We start from the raw sequence: 21,074 nt of genomic DNA, 5'->3' as shown, positions 1-21,074 counted from the left end.
TTTTATTAGATGCATGTACACAGATAGAAATGCTGACGACAGACGCTTGTGTTTTCACTACCAAAGATTAATCACGCAGGGTTTATTTCATCTCACAACTGGATGATGGGTGGAACTCTGCTATGTATCCACCCCCCTTCAAATACGATGCATTGAGATGATGTCGGGCTTCTTTTACCGTTTGAATTGATAAATGAAGTGCACTCTGCAGTGTGTTGGAGCTGCTGCAGGTTCCCATGCTCTCAGGCCCGCTGGGGAGTGTCAGCAACAGATGTGACGTCTGCACTCCCTTGCTTGTAAAACAATCCATCTTCCACTTGTAAAAACATTACTTTCCACCGCCGCGGTCTCCTCCCATCACTCTCGCTGTAACGTGGAAACAAAATGATCCCTAATTGTGTAATGCTGTAATTGCATCCAGTTCTAATTGATGGTTAATATGATTCGTGCCCTTCAGTCTGTTCGTGCAGCCTTTCACTACTTCTTGTTCCTAACACACTCAATACTGCACACACACACACACACACACACACACACACACACACACACACACACACACACACACACACACACACACACACACACACACTCAGAAGAACAAAAACAGGAACTCATAAACTTCTTATTAATCTTGAATGTCTTTCTCCTAAAAAGCTCAAATGAAATAGCTCATCATTAAAGGCTAAACTATTTCTGCACTTTTAATAAGTGTTATGTTATTCTTCTGCTTTTCATCTGAAGACAAGTCCGCTGAGCAACGACGCCCCCGTCTGGTCGCTTCTCTCGCCACTACAAGAGAAACTAATCAGACGAAAAGGATTCCGGAAAGTGATTTTTCTACTTTTATTTATAAGAGAGAAGAAGAGATGATCCAGGTTCTCGTGGGGCACGAGCACCAACGGGTTGAGCTTGAACATAATGTTTTTAATTCCACTTTACACTCCAACTGATCTGCATTATAGAGGGAACTACTGCACGCTTTACTTATCTTACAGCTATAGTTACCTATGTTTAAAATGTTCCATTCATAACATATGAAAGGTTTATTACAAATGATGCACTGTGATGTAATAATATCCAATAAAGCTACTGCTTACACGTGAATGCAGAATAATAATGATCCAATAATATAACAATATTATACTTTCTGCACGAGGAGAGCTTTTAATCACATTAAATGTATTTAGTTACGAATACTTAAGTCATTTTTGCACAATCTTTACTTGTATTTTTGTAGCGTTTCATTGCTAAAGTAATCTTCTTTCGAGGCCTCTGCATTTTATATCTGCCCCCTCGGATGTCATGTGCACATTATTTAAACATTTCATTGTATTTAACTCAAAGTGAACATGCAGTGAACATGTTTTAAGGCAGGGGTCTCAAACATACAGCCCGCGGGCCGGAAACGGTCCGCCAGAGGGTCCAATCCGGCCCGCGGGATGATTTTGCAAAGTGTAAAGATTACAGAGAAGACATCAACAGACGAGAAACACTGAGGCAGATAGGACTCAGATGTTTCTGCAGAGGTAAACAGCCAGATGAGAGAACGGACATTTGGGATGTTGCTCAACCGGCCACATTCATTCGTGGTGTTGATGAGACTTGGACCGTCACGAGGAGTTCCTTGAGTTGGAGCGCTGGACCGGGTCGGAGTGGACTGGGCCCGTGCTGTTAGCGTGGCTACAGATGGCGCGCCATCAATGATCGGGGAAGAAGCAGGTGTTGTGACAACTCAGAGAGAAAGTACAGGCTGCAAATGGAGGACATGGTTTTTGGACATTTCACTGTATTTTTGTGTTGCAAGTCGTTAAAAATGCATCACGTCGTGGCAGTGGTCGTCCGAACTGTTTCATCCGAGCCAGAGGTCTGAGTCACCGTCAGTGTGACAGCCTCCTCAGTGATGAAGACGTGACCTATAGCCTGCCATACTACACTTATTGCAAATGCTGCTTCAGACACTTTTGCACCATGAACAATATATTTCTGTGAAAATGAACTTACTTTGGAAATATTTGAAGACATTGAACATTGTGACATAATGTCAGTCAGCAGCTGCAGTACAACGAGACGTTTATGGATTTATTATGTTTACATTTTATACATTTACAAGGCGGATAACTTAACCTTCTTCCTTAATAGTCCCACTTCAGTTTGTGTGCTGTCAGTTCAGGTGATCAGGATTACTACACAGATGTGGAAATTAATGTCATTTTAAAATGATTTCTATATCTTGACGAGTTGTTTTGATCATAAAGTAAAATACTATATTGTTCCAGATACCTGTGACTACATGTGTTGTGCCTTTGTAGACACACTGATGTGATGTTGTGCACATGTGTAGATGATGAACTGAGGCTTAATATTGTTGAATTTGCACTTATTGTTCTTAAGAACTTTCAGGTTGTTCATAATGTTTTGTAAAAATATAGTGAACATTTTCAGAATGTACTTTTTTGCACTAAAACAAAGGGAACATTTGGAGTTGTGGTTATTTACAGGTTATTATGGTATGATGTTACTGGTCCGGCCCACTTGAGATCAAATTGGGCTGCATGTGGCCCCTGAACTAACATGAGTTTGACCCCCCCTGTTTTAAGGTCTTAAGGCCACTAACTGTGAAACTTCCTGCACCCATGTGAAGATTCTCCGATAGAGGATGTTCTGCACCCTGCAGTACAACACCAGGCCCACACACGCCCACACAATCTGTTCTATCACTCTATTAACTGTGTGTGTGAGAAAGGCAAAGAGGATGAGACTCTAAACCTAAATATTTGTTATTCCCGTCTCTGACTATTCAAATAAAACAAACCCGCTCTGTCTGCTGCGCTGCTATCTCAGTCATCACACACCTGCCAACTGTGACAGCTGATTACAAGCAAACGTGCCTCAGCGAGGACGAACTCACTCCGGGGATATTGTTCAGAGACCCTGTGCCATTAACAGACTCAGGGCTCAGGTCGATCTTCGGGGGCTTATCAGGAGTTTAGACGGTGGTTAACCAAACATTAACCACTCTCCTGTCTCTCCTATAAACACGACCTTTGCAAACAGAAACTAACATCTCAAACTTCAGAGTGACTCTAGATTTACATTTAAAGTCAGACCTCAGACAGATGCTGAAACACACTTACCAGAAGGGTTAGACTGTTGTAGTAATCTTAAAAAGTCTGCAAGGAAACTACAGCTAGGTCAGAATGAAGTCTTCATTAAAACAGGAACATTCATCACATTCTGTCAGGAGAATGTCCTTTCTCCTCCCTACAGCAGAGGTCTTATTTCAATGTATGGTAATAGAAGATCACTAAGATCCTCCACCGCTTCTCTTTTAAATGTGTCCCAAAAAAGTACCTCTGTTATTTTATTTTATTTTATTTTATTTTATTTTATTTTATTTTATTTATTTTATTTTATTTTATTTTATTTTATTTTATTTTATTTATTTTATTTTATTTTATTTATTTATTTATTTTATTTATTATTATTATTTATTTTATTTATTTATTATTTATTTTAATTTTTTTATTATTATTAATTTTCTTTTTAAAATCTTTTCTTTAAAGTTAATTAAATGTTATTTTCTTTAAACATTTTAAAACATTTTTAACATTTCATTGTCATTGTTTGTCTTGCAAAATGTTTATTTATTGTTGTATTTTTAGGAGAAGCACTTTAGTGCATGTTTGTAAGAAAGGTGCACTATAAATAAAGTTGAGTTGAGTTCGCAGGGCAGCGTCTCTGAGGACCAACACATACATCGTGTCCCCACAGGAAGTGATGCAGGCCGCAGGTCTGTGCTTCTGATGATGATGATGATGATGAGGTGGGAGTGAAGAACATAAATAGCATCTTCAGTTACAGCCGGACATCCTGAGTTACACTTTACCTCCTTTAACGCATAAATGGAACAGAAGTTTATAACTTACTGAAATGTAGTTGTAAGCAGATATAAGCGCACTTAAATGTTTATGAATGTGCAGTATTATAACAATTATATCTGTGTTTTACTCTCATGTATGTGTTTAAACAGCAGCTGAGTTGACACACACATTAATAAACACCTGAAATGCATTTGTTAACATTCATCCATGTTAGATAAAATCAGCAACATGAACAGGATTCATTACATGTTTATCCTCCTGAGAGAGTTGTTACATTACATCACAGGTTTCTCAACACACCCACCCTGCACCCCACCCTGCACCGAGAGGACCAGCCGGGGGGTTCAGGTGTAAACCGGAGGGTCTGTCCCAACCTGCCCCGTGGCCCGTAGTCTCCCGACACAGTCTAGTGGGAGGCCAGGTTTCGGTCGACAAGTCTGAGCGAAAGTAGAGGGAAAGGAGGTGTGTGTGAAGCAGACAGAAATGTGTGTGTTGTGGGTTGTACCACTTTCCCTTTTGGACTTTTCCATTACGTTAGAAACAGTTTCATGAATGGAGAATCCTGTACGTCTCGTGTATTGCATGGAAGGTTAGATAATGTATAAGTATTACTAAGGTGGAACATTTATTTATTATGTGTATAGTTATTGGATACATACTTCAAGATTTATTCATTTTGACAAGCATTATACGTAGAATTAAATATTACAACAAATCAGTATCATAGACCCCAAACATCTGTATTTGTAACTATCACTTGATGTTTTAATATTCGGTCATACATTCATAAAAAATCATGATATATTATTATTTAATCTGTTGCTTTTATCTTTAAACTTTCAAAAACATGACATGTATTTTAATACACTTCTATACATACAGTGTCTAGTTGCACGACACTACACAGTAAATCATATATATATATATATATATATATATATATATATATATATATATATATATAAAATATAAATCATCATATAAAACAGATTGTTAGGTGTGTGGTGAACATGTCTTGCCCTCAGTGATGGTAGTGGATAACAGTAGATAACACTAGAGCGCCCTCTAGTGGATGAAGGATGTAACTCCACAGCGCCTGCACTTAAAATGCTTCTGGTTTAAATCTTTATCTTTGACTTTTGGGACTATAATGCATTTTAAAATGATCATACTGTAATCTGAAGTTGCACATACACATATACATTTCTAATGTACAGTGATGGGATTTTTGTACTGTTCTTTTATATACATTTTGAATTTTGTTTTAATGTATTCTGTTATGTCGTATGTATTTGTAACTATCTCTTAATGTTCTAATATTCGGTCATACATTCAAGAAAATATATGATATATTGCTGTTAATCTGTTGCTTTTATCTTTATCAGGAAACCTAACACAAAGAGTGTGTATTTTAGAGTTTCAAAAACATGGCATTTTTTATGGAAAGGGGACCAGGAGGTATTTTAATACACTGCTGTACATACAGTGTCTAGTTGCACGACACTACAGAGTAAATCAACACTATATATATATATATACATATTTATATATTTATATATATCTATATATAAATATATATAATATATATATATATATATCTATATTGTCTATATATTTATATATTATATTTTTAGATATATATATCATTCTCATCATTTATATTGTATATATCTCTCTTTATCTCTCTATCTATATTTTATCATGTATATATTTTCTATCTCTATCTTTTATCTCATATATTTTTATAGATATAGAACTCTCTATTCATATATATTCTATTTGTATATGTATATCCGTATATCTTATATCTTCTTATCTATTTATTCATTATATGTTATATATTTATCTTATATTTCATCTATTTTTATTTGTCTATATTTTTCGTATATTATTCTTTATTTATTTATATATTTATTATATTTTTATGTATATATTTATCTATCTTCTTTATACTTTATTTATATATTTATATATATATATTTATATTATATATATTTATATGGAAATATATATGGTGTGTGGTGAAACAGTCTTGCCCTCAGTGATGGTAGTGGATAACCAGTAGATAAACACTAGAGCGCCCTCTAGCGGATGAATGATGTAACTCCACAGCGCCTGCACTTAAAATGCTTCTGGTATAATTCTGGTACTTATTTGTTGTTTATCTGTGTTTTGAGTTAGTTTAAAACTTATAATTTGCAATTTTTGCATCAGCAAAGTTATATATTAACATATTAAAGCTGCCTCAGCATTTCACACTTGGAAACCCCTTCAGGTTTAAACATCTTCTTCATGCAACATAAATACATGTTATAATATTCTTCTCTGGGACTGTCAATGTTTGAATTTGACAACTGCTTGGAAGGGATGTTTCAACTGTTTAGAAATTACCTTTTAGACAATTTAGCCATTAGTTTTAGCTTTTATTTCAACCATTTATTGAGAAAATGATTCTCACTTCATAACTACTTTTCACTATATGACTCTTTATAGTCTCATAATGTGCAGGTGTTGTAGCTGACTGATGTTTTTTGTAATCAAGTCATAATTTAAATTACCTTTTCATATCCCTGGTTTGGAAGAATATGGCTGAATGTTACAACATTTGCCTTTTTTAAACTGCTCTGTGCTGTAGATCATTCGTCTTATAATCTGTGTTCAAATGCTAACACAGTACATGCTATTACGATTTTAATTGCTTTTGAATGAATGTATTGTTTGAACTCATTGCTAAAGGAAGTCAGCGTACAGTACACATACTACGAATACCACTCGGGTTATTGCCATGCACAGAAATAGAAAAACAGCAAAAAACAAGGACAACAAAGCTGAACAAGAGTAAAAGATAAACATTGGGCTACAGTGTTCATACACTTATAAATAAAGCATGGTTTCTTACCTGTGATGTATCCTACACATGACACAGTCCTCTCACCTATAGTCTCAGTTTTAAAAGCACATCACAAAAAGGCAATGCCAAAACAAATGCGCAACAGTTTCTAGAAATCCATAACAGAATGTCTCTTTTAAAACATTAAATCCTTCAAGTCTTGGATGCACATAAATTGATTCAGATATATAGCATGGACTGTGTCAAATAGATCTTTCCTGGAGCTCCTCCATCACACACATTACAATAACACACACACACACACACACACACACACCTAGGACTGTGTGACACACATATAAACACACACCCCCCACCCCTCAAAGACTACATCCACAATGGAAATGTTATAATTCACCTGTACATTGTAATTTAAATAGTGCTTTCTATTGTTGTACTCTCTTGACTGTTTTTTACAACTTATTTACTGTTTTCTTATTTATTTACAGTACATAGAGAGAAGCCTGCGACATTTCGTTGTACACGAGTATAATGACAATAAAGGTATTCTGATAAATGTGCAGAACTCACCTTTAACAAGCCCCGCCCCGCGGTGACGCAACCCTTGTTTGGCCCTTGACGCTGCTTGTACACGTAGCCTAGTAGGATGTGTTCATTGAAGATGGTGGCGCTGTGTCAGACTCACTGTCCTGCACATTTGTAAGAATATATTTATATATTTACACTTTTCTGACATCGTTAGAGACAGAGTGAATATATACTATCGTTAACAATGCGTTGCTCTGAACGTTTTAATCTGGTGTGTATAACTGTTACCCTCTAGTTAGCATAGGCTAGTTAGCAGGCAATGCTAACTAAGCACCGATGCTAAGGCTAGCTGACCAGGCAGTGAACCTGTTAAATTATGCTCGCTCAGTGTAACTGCTCGGTGTGTGCCCCTATCGGTGTTGAATATGTATAAAAACGATAAGTCGTTAGTTTGTTGGCAGTATTTAGACGATAGGTGACTTTAGATAGCTTGTTTTGCTGGGTTTAGGACGTGTAGCGTTAGCGTTAGCTGTTGAGCCGAGCACTAGTCTGCACCTCATCATCAGCTTAATGTGTAACGTTAAGTTAATGTTGTGTCAGCGCATGAAGTGCTAGCTAGTGTCCGGGTGGAGTTTAACAAGTGTAGGTAACGATCAGAAGTCGGTAGTGTGCATCTCAACAGCTCACTTGTTACTGTTTTGCTTCATGTTGGCTCGTCGGCGTAATGTTAGCTAACATTAGCTAACGTTAGCTTGCAACGGTTCTTGGTGGATTTATAACCCGGAGCAGCTTTAATGATCCGGGATCACGTCTGTAGAGCTCATCTAACCAAGAGCCCTTTCATTACCACCTCGTTCTGTGACTGCTCTTTCATGCTAACATCTGAAATGCTCAATGTCAGTCGTTGCTAGCTCCCCTGAACTTCCCACTGACAGTTGCACATTGTATGGATCTGAGAGATATAGCTAATAATGTCCTCATAACACAGTCAGCGCTTTACTATCTTATGTTTTGTATTTCCGGCATCTTTATTCAAATGAGTTGCCAACAATAACAAAAGCAAAGCAGCTGCACAAGTTAGCAGTGTGTGTTCACCTGTTGGCTACATCAGAGAGTTCCTGTTAAGATGAACTATCCCAAATAAATACCTATAATGGCATTATACTATTTGTGACTTGTTTCTAGAAGCAACCAGATTCAAAACGACCTTCTGACAAAAGTTGTGTGTGACCGAAAGCAGGTGCTTTTTTAAATCTGTAGAAAGATTAACTAATCTTCTCAAATGTTTCATGTTTCATTACACTTTTATACATTTGCCCTTACAGAATAAAACGCATGTTTGCATTTGTTTATATGATCCTGATTCTTCTATTTGCTTGAGTGAGATAAGCACCAAGCTTTTTAGGAAAGCCATTATACTCCGAGTGGGATGTAATCGAAGTTGGCATTCATTACAATCAGTCAATTGTGTTCGACTCAGTATATTACTGAATTATTTGTCGTTACATCCTAGAGCTGATGTAGAAGTTGCCACGTTGCATCGTTGGTTTGAATAATAGACCAGCGCACAAACAAAGGTGCGGTGACCATCAGAGAGACATGTGTAGCTTTTTGTTCACCACTCCCTCTTTCCTTTTCTTTACCCAGCGTTGCCTGACTTCAGTCTCTTCAGTGACATCTACGAGAGTGACCTGGTCCTCGGACCTGTTAGCTCTGCAGCCATGCAGCCCCCTCCTCGGACTGGACCTCCAGGAGCCTCAGGCCCACCTCCTTCTGGGCCCAATATGTTTCGCAGGACCAGGCCTCAAAAGCATACAGCAGGAGCTACCGCCGCAATGCCACCCGCTACTCAACCCATGATGAACCCTTTTGCTTTTGTTAGAGCTCCTCCCCCTATGGCTGCAGGTGGTCCCCCAACAATACCCAACAGCAACCCTCCACCAATGCAAGCCCCACCTAACGCCATGTACTTGCAAGCCGGCTCAGGGCTCCCCCCACAACCGCAGACTCTGGAGGATGTCCCAGCTGCTCCCCCAGGTCCCCCACCATCCTCTCTGCCGGGGGTGACACTGTTCAACCCTCACAGTACAGCATCCCCTGGTGTTTACGCAGCACCCAGCCCAGCAGGATATGCTTCCTCACATACTGAACAGAGCTATTTTAATTCAATGGAACAGACTCCATCCATGGCCACGGAGCCCCCACACGTGGCCTCAGCGCCAGCACCGAGTCAGACACCTTTTAGCCAGGAATTTCAAGGGCGGCCTCCTCCTCAGCCCTTCCAGCCTGTGCCTCCCCCCACCTCCTATTCCCAGTGGGCCCCTGATCACGGAAGTCGCCCTCCATCAGTTCAGAACTATTTCCAGCCTACTAGTGACCCACCGCCACAGCCTTTTAATTTACCTCCGCAGACCCAGATGTACCCCTCCCACACTCCATCACCCCATCACAACACCCCCACCCCTCCAACACAACCCGGACATCCCCAGCTTCAGGCTCCTCTCCCTCTCCATAGCCCTGTGAATGCCTCCAGTTCTCAATGGCCTGACCCAAATGCACCTCAGCAGCATAATTCCCACTTCCAAACTCAGAGCTACTTCAGTCAGGGCTCTGCCCCCCAGGACTCATGGTTCAGCATGCCTCCACAGGACTCAGGCTACCACCAAATGGGGACTGGCCTGGCCCATCCTCAGCCCCACCCTGCCTCTGCTGCATCTCATGCCTCCAACACTGGGCCTGGGCCTAGTTCTGCTGCTGCCCCAGTCCCATGCTTTCAGGAGTCTGGTTCACTCTCAATGTTCTTCAAAGACAATGATGTGGAAAACGAAGAAACACTGGCTGGAGATAGGAATAAGGCAGTGAATGGTGTTCCTGATTCTTTTCAGCATCACAGCAACCCACAAGCCCACAGTGGCCATGCAGATGTTCCTTTGGATTACCAAGGACCTTCTCTGCAAGATCATTCACACCTACCATACATGCATGATGGCAACCATGCACCACAGGCAAGTACCCAGAAGCCTCCTGATTCGCAGTACGACCATGTGGAGAATTTGGAGTGTGTGCCGAACCAGGAAGTATTACCCAGTGATATCCATGGCAGCCCTGCTGCTACTGCAGCCCATGGAGTAGACCAGTTTGAAACCGGGCCTAACCTGGAGACTCCAGATTCTATTCCAAGACCCATTAGATCTGCGAGTGTGTCATCCAACTATAGCAATATGAGCCATGGAAGTGGAAGTGGCACTCGTCGGCATCAGGGAGTAGTAGGTACCTTTATTCAGCAGGAAAGTCCGCGTCTCACTGATGACGCTAACCTGTCTGCTGCTACTCGAGGCTACTTTGAGCAGATCGACACCTCTCCAGCCGGAGCTATGGGTGCGCAACAGAGCCCCCCGGAGCAGATGTGGCCCTCCACACCTAGCCCTCCCAAACCAACTGGTATCTTTCAGGCCAGCGCAAACAGCTCGTTTGAACCTGTGCGCTCACATGGGGTTGGGGTTCGTCCTGCGGAAGTTGATAGAGCTAACATGGTTGCGGAAGGGGTTGTGGATTCTATAACTGGCAACCTGGAGCAGCCACCAGATAATATGGAAAACATCTATGGCCCAGGACACCCCCTGCCTGCTGGGGCTGGAGGTGGCGGTCCTCATCTGCCACACCCAGTGGTTCATTCTCGACCTTCATCCCGTTCTTTTGGGGCCAGTCGGCCCTGCGAGAGCCCTGCCACTACTCTGTGGGCTCAGCATGATCCTTCCAGCTTAGGCGTTAACATCCTCCTCGCCCCTGCTGCCCCGGCAGTTCTTGCCCCTTTACGAGAGCCCAGTGCTGATGTCATCCAACCTCCAGAGGATGGCCCACTGAACCTGCAGCCCCTCCAGAGAATCCAGACAACGGCACACTCGGAGAACCTAGAGAACCCACCAATGGTGAGTGAGGCACAGCCAACTGACCCTCAAGGCAACCTGGGCTATGCGTCGCTCCTTGTGTCCGACTCGGTCCAACAGCCTGTTTTAATTGCCCCGCCAGTGTCTAATTACAGTGTGATTCCCCCCGCTACCCCTGCTCAAGCACTCAGTCAAAGTAGCCTTAGGGAAACTACCCCCCCTGTGAGGCCACTCACACAGGGACAGGGGGCCAGTACCTCCCAACCACCTCCAGTAACCTCTAATCAGAATCCAGTGTTTGCCCCTGGACCTCTAAGCTTCAATTCTTCAGCCTCTAACCAGGGCCCGCTCAATCTGACCCGAGACTACGCAGAAGCGGCAACATCAGACGTCACAGCTCCAGCGCCGTCTCAGCCACTCCACCCCCCACTTTCAAGGGGCCAATCATTGGTTGGAGACGGCCACTCTCCTCTCCAAGTTAACCCACAGGCTCCTCTCGTGACTGCTCCGGTCTCTAATCATAATCAGCCATCAAATTATGAACTGCTTGATTTTTCTATGCACCAATCACAAGTCCAAACCCAAGCGTCTCAACATGAGTCTCCACAGTCTAGTAATGGATTTTACCTACAGGTTACCAAAGATGCTCAGCAAGGGGTGAGAGCAAAAGGGAATGTCCCTGTCCAGACCGCAGCCTCTTCATCTACCCCACAGGTACCACCAGCAACTTCTCAAGCGGCTGCAATCATCCAGCCGCCACCAGCCGAACCTCCCAAGACATCAGATTCTCACGCTGCACTGCAGGGACAAAATTATGCTCCTCCTGTTCCGGTGAGTGGAGCACAACCTTCCCGTGACCAGTATCCACCCCCAGCACAGGGGCCTGCTGCAGGGAGTGCTCCTCCTCCCGCTGATGCTTACCCTCCGGGGCCTCGAGGACCAGCACCTCCAGGAGCTCCTGGAGAGCCACCTCGACCACCCTCCGCTGCAGGCAGCCAGCAAGGCTATGGGCCCCCTCCTCCAGCGGCAGGGCAGATGTATGGCGGCTATTATGGTAATTATGGAGAATACCCGGACAGCAGAGCACCTTATCCTCCTGGCCAGTACCCACCTCCACCTGGGGATCCTAGAGCTCAGCAATATTATCAAGTACGTGGAACGTCCTTTTTTGTATGCCGGTTTGTGAATGTGCACGTTTGTTGTGAAGGAGAAGATCATGCATGAGCAGCTGCTGACAAGCCCTCATTGCTTTTATCTCTCAGGACGGTGCATACCGGGGCAGAACAGATCCTTGGTATGGCAGATATGAAGGACAGACTCAGACAGCGTATCGCGATCCAAACTACCAGTACAGAGAGCCTCAGCCAGAACGACCCAGCTCCAGAGCGAGTCAGTACTCGGACAGGCCTTCATCCAGGTCTGTGAAACGGTTTCTCACTCGAGTCAGCACTTTTTAATGAAGTCGTTAATTTGTTTATGAAGTCTCTTTAAGAGAGCATTGTGAACTATGTAACTATCTGGCACTTGAACTGTGAACCTCTCTTCTCCAGGCAAGGCTTCCCTGAGGAGTACAACAGAGCAAACCAAAGTGCCTATAGTGAATATTATGCAGATTACGCCAAGCAATGTGAATATGCAGGTAAAAGCTGTGATTAGTAAGAATACAAATGCATGTTCCACTTCTTGTTGTTCACAAAGCACACTGTGTGTATGAATCCTCGTGCTCTCCATATGTTCTGTGTGAAGGATACAACTACGGACAGTACGACCCGCGCTACAGAGGATACTATGATCAGGCCTACTGGGCTAATTATGACGAAAGCTACAGAGGCAGAGAAAACTACTATAACCAGCAGCAGGTGTATCCAGCCAGGTATGCAGAGGAAATGTGTGCATGTGAACGATATTGTTGCTTTTACATATTTGGTAAAAGATGGAGCGGAGTAAGTGTTGTCGGTGTATAGTGTACGTGTGACTTTAAGCCTGACGTGTCACATGTGTGACTCGTCTCGCACTGCATACATTGCAGCAGATTGATTAATACAAAAGTAGTGCTCCAAACCCCTCTCTCAGGAAGGAGGGCTACGAGGATCCGTGGCGGTACTATCCAGGTTACGACGCCAGTTTTGACGATGATTACCGCCGGCGTGGAGAAGCGTACGCCGATGAGTTTGACCGGCGCAGTGTCCACAGCGAGCAGTCGGCTCACAGTGTGCACAGCTCTCACAGCCACAACAGCAGACGAAGCAGCTTCAGCTCACGATCTCAGCAGGTTAATGTTTTTATGTTTGCATTCGTATTGAAACGTGACGCTTCTATTCACAACACGCCGTGTTACTGGTACGACACCCTGGACGGTACTGTACGCTCCTTCACATGCAGAGAGAAGACGATTGAGTCGCTAAAAACAAACTGTGGGAAACGGCTTCATATGTTCATACTCCAAAACGTTTCTGGTATCAAACTAAAGAGCCAACTCTGCGCTCTTGAAATGAGTTTTTAATCTTGTTGTCGTTGGTCTTGTAAACGTTCGATCTTACTGTATGAGGCTGTTTTGTCTTGTTTGGATAATCACCTGCGTTTGTCGTCACACCCTGCAGAGCCAGGTGTACAGAAGCCAGACGGACTTGACGTCAGCGGCCTATGACGCCACATCCTCCACTTTGGCTGTGGACTACTCGTATGGACAGTACCCCGACCAGACTGATGCTACCCAGAACTACAGCCAGTACCTCTACCCCCCTGAATACAACGCAGACGGCACCTGGATCGCAACAGACCAACGTGAGTCTCAACACAGTGAATGTTAACGCAGAGTTAATTAACCCTCCACATCTGGGACGTAATGAGTTCTTCTTCTTCTACCTGCTGCTAGTCTGACTGATGTTTTCCCTTGTAGCTCCTCCTCGTCCTGCAACCCCAGAGAAGTTCAGCATTCCCCACCGTTGTGCCCGCTTCGGACCCGGCGGTCATCTGGTCCAAGTTCTGCCCAATCTCCCCTCGGCCGGGCAGCCTGCTCTCGTAGATATCCACAACATGGAGGTACGTTTGTAACAGACTGTACCTCAGAACTGTGGGATGTTTGGTGACGGCAGGAAGGGATTGAAGCATTAGGTGTTGCGAGCACGGGACTGAAAACCCTGTTAACCCTTTAACTTCCCTGTGTTTAAACTTCTTTATTTAATCTTCTCTTCAATATGTCTGTCTGTCTGTCTGTCTGTCTGTCTGTCTGTCTGTCTGTCTGTCTGTCTGTCTGTCTGTCTGTCTAGTGCTAAATCCAGCTCTAGCTCTCCATATGTTGCTCAACCTGACAGCATAAAGTCTGAATATGTTTTGCTCTCCTGTTGCATGTCATTGTTTTCGTTAGAGAACTTGCATTTGACCGTTAACACAATGTTAAGACCGTATAAAGTTGTGTTTTGAACCACATCTGTATTGCAGACCATGCTGCAGGACACCCCGGAACAGGCAGAACTACGAGCTTTCCCTGGCCCTCTTGTTAAGTAAGTCTTTCTTCTCTAATGGTAAACTGGCAAAGTTCTTTCTGCTATGACCAAAACCATCGCTGGCCTGTCTGCCTCGACACAAAGCTTCCCACTGAGAGAAGAGACGAGAAATAAACGCTCTATGCTTGAGCTGATCTGTAAGTACCAGACAGGAGCAGAAGGTGCATTTGTTGGAGCTACAGAGACTAGACCGATTCATTGTTGGTTTTGGTCTTTTGGTGAGATGTTTTGATTGAACGGTCCTTTAGGCCCAGCGCTACAGAGTCTGTGTGTTGAGCTCTGGTTGGCTCACCGCTGACCTGCCTCACATGTTGCATCCTGTCCTTCAGGGAGGAGACCCACAAGGTGGACGTGATAAAGTTCTCCCAGAACAAAGCGCTGGAGTCCTCTCGTGACAACAACCTCTTGGACCGGGACTCTGCCCGTCTGCTCTGGGAGTTCATCATGCTGCTCTGTAGACAGAACGGGGTACGGACATAACTGTGAATGTGACGTCGTATATTTTCCTGAAACAACTCTCTCTCACTGTCACGCTCTGCTTTCTTCAGACCGTGGTCGGCACGGACATCGCTGACCTCTTGCTGAAGGAGCATCGCTCCGTGTGGCTGCCGGGGAAAAGTCCTAATGAGGCGAACTTGATTGATTTTAACAATGAACCGCTGGCTCGAGCTGAGGAAGAGCCAGGAGCTGGACCGCTGTCGCTCCTCTCCGACACCTTCATGATTGTCCCGGAGAACCTCGGCAAGGAAACGGAACGCTTCAGGGAGCTGCTGCTGTTCGGCCGCAAGAAGGTAATGAAATGCTGACGGCTTTGCTTTTAACAAACCGAAGACGAGATCAGGCTGGTTAGTAGGACGTTTTAGGATTCATTTTACTGGTTACTTTTAAAGCAACTTCTTTTTAAATCACTTTTCAAAACACATCTGTTTTAAAAAAGCTTTTTATTATCATTTTATTTCAACATTTTTTATGTCATTGCTTTCAATTCTTTATAGAACTTTTTTTATTATTTCTGCTTTAATTTAAATTAAAAATGTAATTTTAATTCCATAAGTTCGCTTTAAAAACTTTATTTTGAAAAATTCTGTATGAATTCAGTGTATTATTATTATTATTATTATTATTATTATTATTATTATTGTTATTGTTTTATCTTGTGACATGTGACATGAGTTCCACTTGTGTGTGTGAAACAGGATGCACTAGAAGCAGCTATGAAGGGCGGGCTCTGGGGCCACGCCCTGCTGTTGGCCAGTAAGATGGACAACAGGACACACGCACGTGTCATGACGAGGTAATGCACCAGTGACGCAGAAAGGTTGTGACTGAACGTAGCTGCATTCTGGGACGTCATGTTGTACGTGTCTTTGTTTGTGTAGGTTCGCCAACAGTTTGCCCATCAACGACCCTCTCCAGACTGTGTACCAGCTGATGTCAGGGAGGATGCCTGCATCCGCCACTGTAAGCATCGTCTTCTTTTTACAGCCGTGCCATCCTGTGTGTCTCTATTGCCGCTTAAACTGAGAGATGTGTTGCGTTCCCACAGTGCTGCGGGGAGGAGAAGTGGGGTGACTGGCGCCCTCACCTGGCCATGGTGCTGTCTAACCTCACACACACCCTGGACCTGGACACGCGCACAATCACCACCATGGGTGACACTCTCGGTAGGATTGCATCTCCCGCTGCAGAGAACTAATAAATGTTTTTATTCCTCACCACAACAAAGACGTTGCCTCACATTCTGCACTTGTTGTGTGTTGGCAGCTTCCAAGGGGCTCATCGACGCCGCACACTTCTGCTACCTGATGGCCCAAGTTGGTCTGGGAGTTTACACAAAGAAGAGCGCTAAGATGGTTCTGATTGGCTCCAACCACAGGTTAGACACACACACACACACACACACACCTTTTTGTAAGGGACCTTTTTAGACCACGATACAGTTTGCACGTAATATGCCGCACATATAATCTTATCTTCGTCTCTTCAGTTTGCCCTTTTACCAATGTGCGAGCAATGACGCTATCCAGAGGACGGAGGCGTACGAGTATGCTCAGTCTCTGGGCTCCCAGCCGTGCTTACAACCCAATTTCCAGGTATTTCCTTTGGGTATTTACAGATAAATGAATACACCAACACACACTCTGTTGGTGTTTTATACTATGTGCTGTATAAAACAATACATAGGTCAATGCTCACTACTAAAGAAGCGTTTCCCTGCCCGTCTACGACCACGATCACACGTCTCTGCTCTTTATTCTCCTTTATTAGGTGTTCAAGTTGATCTACGCCTGCCGCCTGGCTGAAGCAGGTCTGAGTGCTCAGGCCTTCCACTACTGTGAAGTTATTTCTCGGAATGTCCTCATGCAGCCTTCCTATTACTCTCCTGTGTTCATAAGCCAAATTATACAGGTACTTACTCTTCTTCTTCTGCACCTCCTCTGTCCCAAACGTTCCAGCTTTAGGGAAATAGACGTGACATTTTACGCTGTTTGTTGACAGATGTCGGAAAAGCTGCGATTCTTTGATCCACAACTGAAGGAGAAGCCCGAGCAGGAGCTGTTCAATGAGCCTGAATGGCTGATCCACCTCAGACAGCTGGATGGACAGATGAGGGTGAGGAAGAGGAGGGAAAAGGGGAGGATTTTCAAAATAAAACATTTAGTTTTAGTTGTATTTTCTGAGTATAAGAATTTCTATTGTGCTACTTGGAGTTATTATCTGTAGTTTGTTCAAATGTTTGATGTTTTTTAGACGGGGATGATAACATACAGTGAGGACCGAGCAAGTCCTTCACAGTACGACTGCAGCAGCCCCAGCTCCGACTTGGACCAGCCCAGCCCCTCCGAGCCGTACAACATGCCTGTGGAGATGGATGGCTCCACTCCTGACAACCAACTGATGAGCTCATTACTGCCCGGGGCCCCTCCGCAGGGAGTGCAGCTGATGCCTCCAGGTGTGTGTGTGTGTGTGTGTGTGTGTGTGTGTGTGTGTGTGTGTGTGTGTGTGTGTGTGTGTGTGTGTGTGTGTGTGTGTGTGTGTGTGTGTGTGTGTGTGGACAAAAGCCCCACGAACACCCACTAAAACCTGGCTTTTGTCTTTAGTGTTACAATCTTCATTTATTCCCGACACAAATGACTCTGCAGTCAGACTCCAGTCAGAGTTAGATGTGATGAGGATGATCTGTTATATCTCCTCTAAGCCGGCAGACCAGACTCCATTGACAGAACTGGTCATTTTATCTCGCTGACCATCAGAACCGTCTGTTCAACAATCACTAACGCTGGTTTGAACGGGGACTGAATGAGTAACAGATGTAAACCAACGATGCATTTAAATGGCGTTGAACGTGACACCAGAAGGATGAAGGAGCCTCTCACTTGTTTATTGGCATTAGTAAAGATCTGTCGTCCACCTTTAGCTGGTTTTCCCACAAAAGAAACGGCGTATGCTGCGTGTGCTAATTCTGTGGACAAAGTGTATAACTGTCCGTGTTGTTCCTTGTCGTTTCCTTTTTAACATGTCAGCAAGATTCAAAAGGCATCACACCTCATCTCTTTCTCTCAGCTCCCACCTCTATCCTCCAGGACGGGATGGCCCCTCCGCAGCCTTTCCCCTCCAACGATGTGCCCCAGTTCTACCCAGTCCCCCCCAGTGGCCCGCCAGGCCAGATGCCCATCTCAGGCTACCCTCCACAGGATCCCGGCTTCGCCCCTCCTCCCTTCCAGCCTCAACCTGAGCAGATAGAGATGTACCCAGGAGCCCATCAGCAGCCGTGTCCCCCGCCTCTCCAGATGGGCCAAATGGGCCAAATGTCCCCACACATGCCGCATTCACCGATACAGATGAACCCCCCGCCGCTCCAGATGCCTCACCACATGCCCTCTTCTCCTGGGCACATGCCACCTGTAGAGCAGATGTCCCACGCCCCACCAGAGATGCACCCAATGTCTTCCTCCCCACCCGGGAGCTCCTTCACTCCCCAGAGGGACTTCTACGACCAAATGGCGATGGTGAGTATTAAAGAAAATATCTTTTCTTTCACCCATTCACAATTCTTCATCCACAGAAGTGGACTTGCTTTTGTGGCGCGCACAATGTAATAGAAAATAGTGATTACATTGTCTTTTTTGGCTCTGCAGGTTCCTGGGAGGAGATCGAGGACTGTTTCACAATCTTCAATACATGTGCGTTTGTGTTTCACGTATTTACTGCTGGAATATTGTTTTTCTTTATATATATTTTTATATATTAAAAAAGAGAGATAGATCTATATCTCTCTCTCTCTCTCTCTCTCTCTCTCTCTCTCTCTCTCTCTCTCTCTCTCTCTCTCTCTCCTCTCTCTCTCTCTCTCCTCTCTCTCTCTCTCTCTCTCTCTCCCCTCTCTCTCTCTCTCTTCTCTCTATAGATTATATATATATATATATATTATATATATATATATATAGAGATATATATATATATAATATATATATAGATATATATACTATATTATATAATAGAGATATATCCTCGAGATATATAAAAAGAGAGAGGGCGATCTCTCTCTTGCTTCAGAGAAAAGAGAGAGTGATCTAAGGAAGAGAGATAGATAGAGATAGAGATTAGGAGATAGAGAGAGAGAGAGAGGGAGGAAGAGAGAGAGATAGAGAGATGAAGACGAGAGGAGGAAGAAATATGAGAAAGAGGATGAGAGAGGAGGAAGATAAAATAGAATAAAAGAGAGATAGGAAGAAAAGATAAGAGAGAAGGAAAAAATAGAGAGATAGTGAGGGAGTAAAAGAGAGAGAGAGGAGAAAGATATAGATAAATAGATAGGGGAGAAAGATATATATTATAAGAGATATATATATTTTTTATTAGATATATATATAATATATATATATATATAGATATATCTTATTCTATATATATTAATAATATATAATTATATATATATAATATATATATATATATATATATATATTATCTATATATATATATATTATATATTATATATATATATATTAATAAAATATATATTATATATATATTATTCTGACCAGTATTTTCTTGTCTTCAGGCTTCCGGGCGTCGCTCTCGCACCACCTCTGAATCTTCCACTCCCACTCGGGTGGAAGAGGAGCGGAGCAACTCTGCAGTGAAGCAGGCCTCTCCGCCTCCACCTCGATTCCTGAACAGCCCCGCAAAGAAGAGGCCAAGAGAGTCAAGAAGGACTCCCCGAAAAAGGTTCATGTTCACACACAACCTTTCAGATCTTCTGTCTGAGCTCCTGCAACGTTCATTACTGATCCGTGTTCCTTTCCTCTACACAGGGTGGTGGTGGTGGTGGAGGAGGAGTGGGGGGCTTGCTAAGCTGGATCATTAGGAAGGGGAAGAATGAGGCTCACTTACCAGATGACAAAAACAAATCTGTAAGTGGTATATGCAGCCTTCCTCTGTATTGTGTGTCTCTCCTGTACGTGTGCTGGTTGTAACGAGAGGCTTGGGTTCTCTGCAGATTGTGTGGGATGAACAGAAGCAGAGATGGGTCGACTTGAACGAGCCTGAAGAGGAGGTCTGTCATGTTGTAAAATACGATGTCGGCACACGATGAGTTGAGGACACTTCTGATGTTATGGTTTTATTTCAGAGTAAGCCAACTCCACCACCTCCCGCTGGCTTCCCCAAGATGCCTCAGATGCTCGTCGCACCGCCGACGGGGGGGCCTCCTGTCAACATGTTCTCCAGGAGGGCAGGTGAGATTGTTCTCTGGCTTCACAAACTTCACGCTTGAGCTTGCATAATAGATTTGACGGGTGAAAGTAATGTTTCAAGCAAAAAGGGCTGAAAATGCAGTTTTCTATGACATCAACAGCTTTCAGGTTTCAGACTCACAAGACATTTAAAGACCTCACCTTGGTCTTACTGACATGTTACAGCCCAAACTATCATTCCATCCATCCATTTCACAGCTGGTTGCTCCGTTTCTTGTCCCTCACACGTGTTTCTCTCTTCTCAGGCACAAAGAGCCGATACGTGGATGTTCTGAACCCCAGTAGAATTAATAAACCGGGAGGATTAGGTCCGGCTCCTGCAGACATCTTCGCTCCTTTGGCACCGATGCCCATGCCCGCTAACCTATTTGTGCCTAGTTCAGGTGCGTGTGACGCGTCAAAATGAATGAAATCTAAATGATTGCGATAAACAACCCTGTCTCAGTTTACATGTGTAACCGTACATTCACAAGCGAGGTGCTCCTGATGAGGAGGAGACGCTGTGCTGACGTGTTCTCCTGTCTCCCTGCTTCAGCTCCTGACGATCAACAACCTCTCGAAGGCTGCGAAGGAGGAAATCAGCTGCAGAATTCACCAAACGCCTGCGCTGCTCCACAGGTATCTATCTCTCTGTCCTGGTGAACCTCGTCAGTTTGTGTTAAAAAGAC

At 43.7% G+C, this 21,074-nt stretch overlaps 1 protein-coding gene across 1 annotated transcript in view; it reads left to right on the top strand.

Annotated features, from left to right (window-relative positions):
• Positions 1 to 8,981: 8,981 nt before the first annotated feature.
• The window catches only part of sec16a (SEC16 homolog A, endoplasmic reticulum export factor), a 13,748-nt gene continuing 1,655 nt past the window's right edge, over positions 8,982 to 21,074 (top strand). The window contains 27 exon segments of the mRNA XM_029444692.1: positions 8,982 to 12,296; positions 12,410 to 12,564; positions 12,698 to 12,786; positions 12,894 to 13,020; positions 13,221 to 13,419; positions 13,748 to 13,931; positions 14,047 to 14,189; positions 14,589 to 14,650; positions 14,983 to 15,121; positions 15,202 to 15,444; positions 15,850 to 15,947; positions 16,033 to 16,114; positions 16,200 to 16,317; positions 16,418 to 16,529; positions 16,641 to 16,746; positions 16,922 to 17,062; positions 17,153 to 17,266; positions 17,405 to 17,606; positions 18,218 to 18,663; positions 18,793 to 18,837; positions 19,713 to 19,815; positions 19,818 to 19,879; positions 19,966 to 20,064; positions 20,151 to 20,207; positions 20,283 to 20,388; positions 20,652 to 20,789; positions 20,942 to 21,024. Coding sequence (XP_029300552.1) covers positions 8,982 to 12,296; positions 12,410 to 12,564; positions 12,698 to 12,786; positions 12,894 to 13,020; positions 13,221 to 13,419; positions 13,748 to 13,931; positions 14,047 to 14,189; positions 14,589 to 14,650; positions 14,983 to 15,121; positions 15,202 to 15,444; positions 15,850 to 15,947; positions 16,033 to 16,114; positions 16,200 to 16,317; positions 16,418 to 16,529; positions 16,641 to 16,746; positions 16,922 to 17,062; positions 17,153 to 17,266; positions 17,405 to 17,606; positions 18,218 to 18,663; positions 18,793 to 18,837; positions 19,713 to 19,815; positions 19,818 to 19,879; positions 19,966 to 20,064; positions 20,151 to 20,207; positions 20,283 to 20,388; positions 20,652 to 20,789; positions 20,942 to 21,024 — 6,768 coding nt within the window.

The sequence above is a fragment of the Cottoperca gobio genome, chromosome 12 (assembly GCF_900634415.1).
Source record: "Cottoperca gobio chromosome 12, fCotGob3.1, whole genome shotgun sequence".
In the NCBI taxonomy this organism is placed as follows: Eukaryota; Metazoa; Chordata; class Actinopteri; order Perciformes; family Bovichtidae; genus Cottoperca; species Cottoperca gobio.
Note: the sequence above shows the minus strand (reverse complement) of the source record. Positions and strands in the feature narration are given on the sequence as shown.